This window comes from Mus caroli, chromosome 18 (assembly GCF_900094665.2).
Source record: "Mus caroli chromosome 18, CAROLI_EIJ_v1.1, whole genome shotgun sequence".
NCBI classification, from domain to species: domain Eukaryota; kingdom Metazoa; phylum Chordata; class Mammalia; order Rodentia; family Muridae; genus Mus; species Mus caroli.
In genome coordinates, this window is record NC_034587.1 from 19,221,007 (window position 1) to 19,232,496 (window position 11,490).

At 37.0% G+C, this 11,490-nt stretch overlaps 1 protein-coding gene across 1 annotated transcript in view; it reads right to left on the bottom strand.

Annotated features, from left to right (window-relative positions):
* LOC110285128 (coiled-coil domain-containing protein 178-like) overlaps nucleotides 1–11,490 on the bottom strand; it is a 98,318-nt gene that overhangs the window by 56,746 nt on the left and 30,082 nt on the right. Inside the window, exons 7-9 of the mRNA XM_021151126.1 lie at nucleotides 5,321–5,460; nucleotides 1,627–1,649; nucleotides 313–392 (exon numbers count right to left, since the gene is read on the bottom strand). Of these exons, the coding sequence (XP_021006785.1) occupies nucleotides 313–392; nucleotides 1,627–1,649; nucleotides 5,321–5,460 (243 nt within the window). The remainder of the gene's footprint in view (nucleotides 1–312; nucleotides 393–1,626; nucleotides 1,650–5,320; nucleotides 5,461–11,490) is intronic.

Below are 11,490 nucleotides of genomic sequence, written 5' to 3' on the forward strand. Positions count from 1 at the left end.
GGCCATCACTGGAAAGAGAGGCCCATTGGACTTGCAAACTTTATATGCCCCAATACAGGGGAATGCCAGGGCCAAAAGAATGGTAATGGGTGGGTAGGGAAGTGGGGGGGGGGAGTATGGGGGACTTTTGGGATAGCATTGGAAATGTAATTGAGGAAAATACATAACAAAAAAAATTGTGAAAAAAAATCTATAACATAAAATATACCAGCTTAAAAAATAAGAATAATAATTGCCAATATCAGAAATATATTAAATAAGTCAATGACCTATAAACAATTATACATCTCTAAGTATCAAAAGCAAATTTACCCCTTCCTTTTTCTGGGTGGACTTTTTTCTCTGGAGCAGACACATCCAAACCTCCCTGTTTATCTTTTGTGGCAGAAGTCCTACACATACAGAAAAAAGAAGATGACATTAATTTGTAAAAGAAAGATACATTAAAAGTTAGCTATACAAAAATTGGTAAAGTATTTCTGTGGAATATCAAATGTCATTTACATGGTCACCTTACTGAAGAGTGCACTGATAGAAGAAAATTGTATTACCCAGTAGTATTTATACTCAAATTGATAGAAACTTAAAACAATTACATGTCTTGAACTACCTTGAGAGAACATTATAACAGTATTTTTATTTACAAATTCTTATTTCCTAGAAATTTTATGATACAACAGAATTTATAATTTATCTTTTCATTAGAAGGTTCAATCTATTTTCATGTAAGTCTATTGTTCACAACAAAGGATTTATTTCTACAATATTATAGCTCTTTCCTATTTTATTAATATTTTTGTTAGAGCAAGAAGAAAGAAAAGTTCTGCCCAACTAAGCAAACTGGCTCTGTTTTGTGGAACTCTCATATTTATCTTGGCTGATTACAACCCTGCCTTTGTCTAAGGTTTCCACCCATGGAGTAAACACCATTCAACCAGAAGAGCAGGACAGAGGCATCACCAGTCATTATGAGCCTACTCCTAACCTTCACATCTGCCCTTTCTAGAATCCCCAACTTTGCACATTTTGGGAAAGCTCATTCTGTAAATCACATGCATTTCTGTGCCCAGCTCTGTTTCTCCCCAGAGATTCTGATCTATCAGTTGCTAGCTCTAGTTATTGTTTGTTGCCTTGGCCACTGTGGCAAGTGTAGAATGCACTGCCTGGAGACCCTTCAAGCACTGTGATAGGAATCGGTTTTATGGCCAGAACCACTAAATGGACACTTTAAAAAAAAACTCATTTCCCCTGGCACTAGGAATTCACAGCACAAGTATGGACTGCTTTCGTGGCTACCACTGATACAGGGAATGGAAAGCAGGTTCTTTCTATTGCTTTAATGTTCTAGCTCAGTGGGATGGTTCTTTAATGGTTTTCTCCTTGGTTGATGTCAACTTTTTGCTAGATTTCAGAAATCTGACAATGTTCACTCTCACATGAGAACTCTATTCCATCCATCCTTCGCTCCCCTACAACTCCTCTACTTCCTTCCCTGTATTTTAATATTTAGAATGTAAAATATGACTTTCAATTTTTCCATTCATTCTCAAATAAAACTGGTGAACTGCAAAGTACAGAAAGTTCAACATTTTAGAGAAAAATAAAAGAATCATTAAAGTTTCTTACCATTCTTCAAAAGACGCTTCAAACTGTCAAAACAAAACAGTCCAATAAAAATCAAAATTTAAACATCTCAAAAAAAATTGGTAAACTTCACTTTAAAACAACTTAAATTTAAACTGACTGATAAAATTCAGTTTTTTGCCTCATAATATATTTCCATTGTGTCATCAAATATGTGTATATAATCTATTTATAATACACACACACATACACACACATACGCATATATATGCGTATATATGCACATATATATATTTGTCAAGCCAACTTCTTTTCATTATTATAAGTTTTTTCCACACTTTAAAGCCCATGTACTTCTAAATCTTAAACACTTAAATGTTTCTTATCCCTACACAGCTATCAAGAGAGAGTCATTGAGTCTTAATGTGCTACCAAAGGATGCTAACCATAAAATATAACAATATGGACTAAATTTGGATTGCCAAAACATGCACATGAGCAAATGGTGGTGAGAGATTAGAGAAATGATAGTCTAATGTTTAGAATGGGAAGAGAAAAGAATAAACATCTAAGTATAGGCTTATAATGTTCATTAAAAGAACATGGCAGTGTGCTGTGGCACACAACCTTAGTCCCAGCACTGAGGAGGTAGAGGTAGACAGACTTCTGTGACTTCAAGGCTTGTCTGGTATAACTAACATATTCCAGGCCAGGTAAGGAGTACATAATATGAGATTCTGCATTAAAACATAAACAAAATAAAAGTAGTCTTTATTTCAAATGGGTACAGTAGTGATTGAAAAAAATAAGGACAATGAAGAGTGGGAGATGAGAAGACATAACTGAAAGAAAGAAGTCTTACAGAAGAAAGGATGAGGACCATCAAGGATGTGGCCAGAGCTGGAAGAGAAAACCATCTACAGTATAAGAGCAGATATTTGTGATATTCAATGATGTATTTGGGTGATATAACAAGAGTTTGAGGCATTTTGTTACAACTTTCATTGGAATGAGTTAATTGATGATGAAAGGCAAAGAAGAAGTTTTGAGCAAAGAGCTGGAATTACCACCATAGATTACTACAGGAAGTTCTGATGGACAATGAAAATAGAAAGTAACCTTAAAGACACCACAGGGGTTGATTTTTGTCACCGTGGAATGCCATATTATAAAGTGGACTATTCTAGAATGTTTTCCCACATTATTGAGGATTTCAACTGTAGATGTGGAAATCAGAGTCACCAAAGAGATTTTCAGTTGGTATTTGATCATTTCAGAAGGATAGTAGAATAGAAAGATCCATAGAAGCATATAAAGCATTTGGTGTGGATTTTAAGAGATGGATGAAGGCAAATGCCAATGATAGAAAGGAAACAATAGCTGTGTCAGATTTTGAAGGTCCGTAGATTATAAAATAAATGTAACCATAGATTGAGAGAACTCAAAGCTTCATTGAGTTCATAGAGAATCGGTCAATAAATGTGAGGTTTCAGAGTTAAAAACATCATTAATGATGCTAATTTTTTCCAGGTAGAATTGGAAGCACCTTCACATTCATGCTTTGTAACCTTTTTGTTGGCCACTTGCCAGGGACAGATGTCACTGCCCAGCGTGGAGGGATGTGGGTAGCCCCCAGACACACTTGGCCACAGGCGGACTCTGCACCGACTATGTGATCTTAAGGAACATAGACCTCTGAGGTCATTTTCCTCACCTGTACTTGAGTTTCTATCTTGGAAGGTTAAGATAAGGATTGATGAGATCACAGAAAGTGATTAATACAAAATATGGACAATTTTATATCACTCTATTATCAGCTTATTGGTAAGAATATTAATATTCACTTTGAACAGCATTATCTTAATATTTTCAGATGTTTCCTATATATTTTTGTAACATTTTAATCATTGTAGCAGCTTAAAGATTTATATTAAACAAAGAGAAAAATTTAGAAAAATTTAGACTCAGTTCATTCTAAATTAAGTAATACTGTAACTTAGGCATGCCAGGACAGAAATGTAGAAGGAAAAAGGAATTGTAGATTTTTATGGAAAATTATCCAGGAATTTTTTTCTATAATTTGCCATGAATTCTGCTCTGTGGAGAAATAAAATATACAGAAAACATAACCAAATATCCATTCTGAAGCTATTTCTTTCCAAGGTCATAAGGCTTGAACTTAAAATGCCTCTGATGGGCTCAATATGTATAGCTAATGGTACCATTGGAACCTGAGAATTCCCTGAAGTAAGTAGACCGTGGTGTCTGTTCTATTGGGCCTGTGTTTCCTAGTTTGCCTGCCAAGATGTGAAGAGGTTATATGTGCACCTAGCTGCTTTCTCCTATCACGGTGGTACTCCCTAATGGATGTCTTGCCTACCCTGCCATCATGAAGTGTATCCTTTAAACTGTGAGCCAAAGTAAATCCTCTAGGTGACGTTTTTGGTTAGTATCATGTCACATAATGGCAACAAATAATATTCCAGTTGAACAAGAATCCAAATTATTTAAACTATATTTTACCTTGTGTCACTTCACAAGAACACTCAGTAGAAATCCTATGTGTTTAAGAGACATGATACAGCAAAATATTTGGTATGCTTTCCATTAAGATTACAATAAATAGTAACTATCATAATGGTTTGTCAAGGCATCTACAGATATGATTTTACCATTTTAAGTTTTATGGATAATTGAGAATTAGTGTCTATGGAAGGGGAAGCATCTATTAATAAATATCTTTCTGTTCTATTTCTTTATATGATTCCAGACCTAGAAATCTGATTGCCATGTGATCTGCAATTGTACTAATGTATATTCTGATTTGCAGGTGTATAGGTAAAAGAGATGATGCCATGCAATATTGAACAATAATATTCAAAAATAATGCATATAATTATTTGTTGTAATAGCTCATGTGTGTGCTCTGGGATTCTTCCTATTCTGACACTCTAACATGCTGTCAGGGTCTCCTCACACCCTCCTAAGGTCATACAACATATCTCTTCAAAGCCTGTGATCTTGACCATCGAACCAATGCCTCTCAAAAAAAGATGACTTCCTAGAGCAGAACATTCTCTAGGTCAGATCCAGGAACCAAAATAAAAAAATCCAGAAAAGTCATATGTGTAGGAAGTCCATTCCTCTGCCTAAACAAGTATGTTAGTTTTTCAGAATGTCATCTTAGTAACAACTAAGAGAAGTTGGTCAATTTTCAATAAGTCATTACTAAATGAAATGATCGCAAGTTGCTGAGAGTTTGGTATGGAATTCTTTTTATAACAACAAAAGCAGAATTTGACAGGTTAACATGACCAAGAAAGCATCATTATATATTCATCAACAGACCTAGTACATTTATCTATTAAAGAAATACTCATTTAAAAGGGCATACTGTCCTTTTAGACTACAAATTTACTTATCATTTCATCCTTGTTGTGACTCCCTACTCTCCAGTGTGAATTCTATTTGTCTTTTAGTCAGGTTGGCTGATGGAAATGACAAATTAGCATGATTGTTTATGTTAAAGAACAAACAGACAGGAAAAAACTATTTAATAAGGTTATTGGAGTGAGACTATGGAGTAAGACTGTTAAAAACATGTCTAGACAATCAAAATAATCCTCTAAGCTACAATTCTGAATTTTATAGAAATTATCAAAATAATTCCCCATTGTCCTTAAATAACAACCCCTTAATATGTGTATAATTTATCCCCCAAATTTAAATCACTTACTTGTGTCAAATGCTCCTGTATTTTAGATTCCACATCTTCGATGTGGGAAATCATTTTGTTTACACATGGTTTAGGGATATTTACCAAAGTACAACTATGTCGCCGACTTGGGTAGCTGAAGTAGATGGCTTTATTCACGTCTAAAACATTGCAGACATTGGGAGAAGTCAGGGATAGGTACAGTGAAGCACACTATGATGTTCAGGACATATGAAATGTTCTTCTACAGTTGTCTTAGTACTTTAAATTATCTAATAGATATGCTAACTTTAAAAGTTCAAATAAAATAATCCCTTACATCTGATAGACACCCTGCTCTATTCCCCTCTCCAGCCTCTCTCCCACACAATTACCTTCCTCCATCCACCTCTTATATCTATTTTGCTTCCCCTTCTGAGAAATATTCAATCATTCACCCTTGGGTCATCTTTGTTATTTGACTTTTTTGGCTATGTTAATTAAAGTGTGGTTGCCCTGTAATTTATGGCTGATATCTAGTTATAAGTGACTACATACCATGCATGTCCTTTTAGGACTGGGTTTCATTACTTAGGATGATATTTTTGAGTTCTACCTATGCTTGCAAAATTAATGATGCCCTTGTTTTTAATGGGTGAGTCATATTCCATTGTGTAAATGAACCACATTTTCTTTATTCATTCTTCAGTTGAGGGACAGCTGGATTGTTTCTAGATTGTAGCTATTACAAATAAAGCTGCTATGAGCATAGTTGAGCAAGTTTCCTTGAGGAATGCTGAGGTATCTTTTTGGGTATATGGCCAGGAGTGGTATAGCTGGGTCATGAGGTAGAACAATTCTCAAGTTTCTAAGAAACTGCCAAAATGATTTCCAATGTGGCTATACAGTTTGCACTCCAATCAGCAGTGGAGGAGTATTTTCCTTGCTCCATATCTTCTCTAGCATGAGTTGTTCCTTGAGTTTTTCATCTTAGTCATTTTGATGAGTATAAGACCTAGAATCTCAGAGTCATTTTGATTTACATTTCTCTGATGACTAAGGATGTTGAATATTTCCTTAGGTGCTTCTTGAACATTCTAATTTTCTCTGCTGAGAATTCTGTCTAGCTCTGTACTTCATTCTTTAATTGGATTATTTAGGTTATTAGTCAATCTTCTTGAGTTCTTTATAAATTTTGTGTATTCGCCCTGTGTCAGATATAGGGTCAGTGAAGATCTTTTTCCAATCTACAGTCTGTCATTTTGTCCTAACAATGGCATCCTTTAACTTATAGAAGTATTTCAGTCTCATGAGGTCCCATTTATTAATTGTTGTTCTTAGTGATGTGCCATTGATGCTTTATTCAAGAAGTTGCCTCTTGTACCAATGAGTTCAAAGTAGGGAGATCAGGGCAGAGAGAAGGAAAATCAGTGAGGGTGGGAGATGGGGTGGGCAATCTCTTGAAGGAGCCAGAGACCTGGAATGTGGGGAGAGGCCCCAGTGTGTCTATGGGACAACTGTAGTTGAGACTCTTAACAGTGGTATATATGGATCTGGAAGGGGCTACTTTCTGTAGTCAGGCAGCACTCCCAGTGGAGGAATAAGGACAGAAACCTACCAACAAAACATTCAGTCTAAAATATGTTCTGCCTACAAGATATGTAGAGTTAAAAATAGAGCAGAGACAGAGGGAATGACCAACCAGTGACTGCTCCAAATTAAGACCCGTCCCTCACACTATTAATGATACTCTAATATACTTGCAGACAGGAACCTAGCATATCTGTACTCTGTATGTCTCCATCCAACAGCCAGTAGAAAGATATGCAGCAAAACACAGCCAAACATTAGATAGAGCTTGGATATCTTTGGAAGAGTTAGGGAATGGATTGAAGGATAAGAAGAGAACACAGACTCTACCAGAACACCAACAGAGTCAATTAACCTGGAACCTTGGTCATTCCCAGAGTCTGAATCAACAACCAAAGAGTGAGCACGTGCTGGACCTAGGCCCTTTGTACATATGTAGTTGATTAGCAGTTTGGTCCCAAACAACAGGAGCAAAGCTGTCTGGACCTGTTGTCTACCTGCCTGCCTGCCTGCCTGCCTGCCTGCCTGCCTGCCTGCCTGCCTGCCTGCCTGTGGACCCTGTTCACCTAAATGGACTGTTTTGTCTGGCTTCAGTGGGAGAGGATACCCTACTCCTACAACTATCTGATGTGCAGGAGGATGGACTTCTCTTTTTCAAAGGAGAAAGAGAGGGAGGAATGGGAGAAGGTTCTGCTTAAGTGGATACTGGGAGGAAGGGGAGCTGATATTAAGATGTAAAATAAATAAATAAATAAATAAATAAATAAATAAATAAATAAATAAATAAATAAACTTAGTAGATACTATAACAAGTAGAGGTAACCCAGATAAACCCAAATGGAATGAGGAGATGGCTCAGCAACATGAGCATGTAGATATCCTGAAGCTATGCAAGTGGTTGATAAGTGTGACAGCTTTCTGGAAGCCCAGCTCAATGAAGACAGGGTTGGGGGATCTAAAGAAGCAAGCTCACTAACTAGACCAGTTAGAAATGTAAGATCTGGGTTCAGGGAGAAACCCAGCCTCAAGAAACAAGGCAGAGAATGAGCAAAGAAGACATCTAGTATCAATCACGGCCCTCTACCCTTGTTTGTACACATGCACATGAGCACATATAAACACATGCACGAAAGAATTTAATGCAATCCATAGCACTGTGAACTAAACATTAAAATAGGAAATTTAAAACAACAGACAAAACAATTTATTAACTAGAAAATCACTCCCAAATCACTTTTTAGTAATTAACATAAAACACATATTTAATTATCCCTTAACGAAGATATCACATCTTTGCATGTAATTAATGCCCCACCCCAAATACTGAAGAACTCATTCCTGAAAACCAGTGTGAGCTGCTCCTGTGGGAAAAACAAAACAAAACAAACAGCAAAACAGAAACAAAAACAAAAACAAAAAACAAAAAACAAAAAAACAAAAAACAACAAACAAAAAACAACAAACAAAACAAAACAAAAGCAGGTCACTTTCCTCATTGAAACCTCATTTTCTAGTTTCCGTTTCTGAAAGCTGGAATCTTGTATAAAGAGTGATTGATGTTCCCACTGCATCATTAAGGCTTGCTCATCATAAAACCCACTCATCCTTATGCACCTCAGTGATTCGAAGCCTGCCATGCTCCAGGAGGACTGGAGGTTGCAGAAGGGCAGAGAAGAAGCTCAGGAAACTCCACCAAAGTGCTGACTTGAAGGGCTGTCACTCTGAGGAATCCAAAAGGTACATGCCAATAACAACCACTAGTCTAGCACAGGAGACAAAGCACTTGTAGTTTCAATGAGAGCAGTATGATACCCCCATCTCAGTTCTCCTTGGAGAACAAGGAAGTGATGCCAACGCTGTTGCCTTTTGTTTTACTGTTGCAGGATGAAGCTATTCACTAGTCTCAATTTTTTTGCCTCATCTGCAGCCTTTAAAATCTTAGTATTGCATTCATTTAAAGCATACAAAAGAGTAGGTTTCATTGTGACTTTTCATGTATTAAATTCATATTCACTCCTTTCTTACCCTCTCTTGTCCTTTTTATCTCCCTGATTGGTTGTCTTCCTCCTTAGTGTGCGCACATGTGCACACACACACACACAAATCTAGATTATGTATATTTGAGGAACTGTATATTGATATTTTAAATATCTTAATGAAATCATATCCTCTTCCATGAGCTCATTCTCCATAAAATGATCTATCTGTTTATTCACACCTAAGTGTTCATTGTTTATGTGTGTATATTGGCAGTTTTATAACTCACATTGGTTAACATTTTTGAGCATAGAAAGTGTATTTCAGACATGAAGCCAGGTGAAGCACTTCCTGTACCATGTTTTATTTAATATGTACACCCAACTTATGACATCAGGTTGCTGTCCTGACTTCATAGATGATTCAGGCTTAGAGATGATTCTCAGTGTCAGTGCAGAGAGCTCATGGGTGGGAGAGCTGAGTTTGAACCACTTATTTGTTGCCTATAAACTATACTATGAGGACTACTTTAATACATTTAAATTATAGTAATAAAAGTGGAACAATCCTAAATTATATTTTTCTGCACATTTCAAACATCTTATATACTGCTTGCTTTTGAATATTTGGATGTTCTTTCATAATTTATTAGGGTCACTAATTTGGTGTGTTTTAGTTGGCTTTGAGCATACCCTGAACATATATTACTCTCTGTGTTCATTTTGAGTGTGGCATTGTTTCCTTTTTAATTCATATACAGACACATATGTTCATCTCTGTGGATAGTCAAAGGACCAAATAACAAGCCGATACTAATTTAAGAGGACATATTGATCATCTATCTAAACATCTTGTTAAAGATATGTTGTCCTTTGTAGAATTAGGGTTTGATAGGCAGCAAGCAGGCAGTTGCTATTGTAGTCAAAACACTTGCTTTGCTTCATTCAGTGCCAGGCAAATAAAGATCAGAGTGACTCATTCCGAAAACTTCTTGACTGCCATGCTTAGCCTCATTTTGTGAATGCTAATCAATTTCTATAATGTTCTGATGAAGTGGAATTAAGATTTCAATGTAGTGAAGTAAGGGAAATGAAACAGTATGGCCTGAAATCTGGATAATCTATGGTGTCATATGTAGGATAGAATAGGAGGCCCAGAATTCAAAGGTACTTATGGATGTTTTAAACTAATGTTTGCATGGTGGACTTTAATACTCTTCATTTCCTTTTTATTGTCTAGTGCTTAAGAGGCATTGCAATCTAAGGGTCTCTGGACTACATGCACGCATCTGTTTTCTCTGCCTGTGCATTTGTTCAAAATACAACCAGTTTCCATATATAGGCTCTCTCAATGGCACATTAAGTGGTCTTGTCAGATTTTTCCATCTAACATTCCTAAGTAAGATGAATTAATAACCTTAGTCCAGTATAAACTGATGTATCTCCATCTTCTGCAGACTCTGGGAGAAGTAGTCAAGATACTTAGGAGGTGAACTCAGGCCAGGGTCGCACTGACTAAGAAATGGCCCCAACCCCTTTTGTCTGTCTTTATTAAGGTATGATTTTGCTATAAATTCTATTGTACATCAAACTGATGGCGACCCTCCAGCCTCAACTTCCTAAGTATAATTATAGACACACCCACCATGCCTGGCTCCTAACTCCATTTTTGTTGCTCAGATGCATTGGCCAAAGAATGAGATTTTTTCCTGTCTATAAATGAGAGTGAGGTTGTCTGGTCCTCTGCAACAGGAAGGTTCCATCTGAGACCTCACTTGGGCAAATGGAACCAAGTTTGTTCTACAGACACCTCTTCATGCTCTGTAAATTTAATTTAAAAATTCATCACACTCTTGATAATAGATAATTCAACATTTTATGACTACTTCCCAGCTGCTTGGAAAATGTGTTTCCTTTGTGTCCATCACATTGATCATTCTCTTATTCTTTTTTTTTTTTTATCTCAATACTCTTTGGGAAAATGTAGCTTAGCATCTTTTCAGAGTGTCACATTTCTTTGGACCATCCAGAGGCTACCCCACCTGGGGATCCATCCCATAATCAGCCACCAAACGCAGACACTATTGCACATTCCAGCAAGAGTTTGCTGAAAGGACCCTGATATAGCTGTCTCCTGTGAGGCTATACCAATGCCTGGCAAACACAGAAGTGGAGGTGGGTGGGGAAATGCAGGCTGGTCTCCAGTCAAGCTGAGGCCTGAACCCTGACCTCATAATTCACCTACATGACATGGTAGGCATTCCCTCATGCTCCTGGAACTCCGGCCCCTGCCTAAGGTACCACCTCCCACAGCCCCCAAAAGAGAAGCATGGTCAATAGTCATGTAAACAATGGCCCAAGCTTCTGACCTTCAGATTAAACTCCTCCACAGTTACCTAGCATCAGTGAAGACCATAAAAAGGAGTGCTCAGCCCGCATTTCACTCTCTTATTCCTTTGTCTTCTCACCTCTCTCTTTTCTTCTCTCACTTTTCTCTCCTCTTTACTTTCTCCTTGTCTTCTTTTTTCCACTCTTCTCTCTCTCTCTCTCTCTCTCTCTCTCTCTCTCTCTCTCTCTCTCTCTCTCTCTCTCTCTCTCTCTGTTTTTTTCTTTCTCTCTTTCCCCTGCATTTCTTTTTTTTTCTTT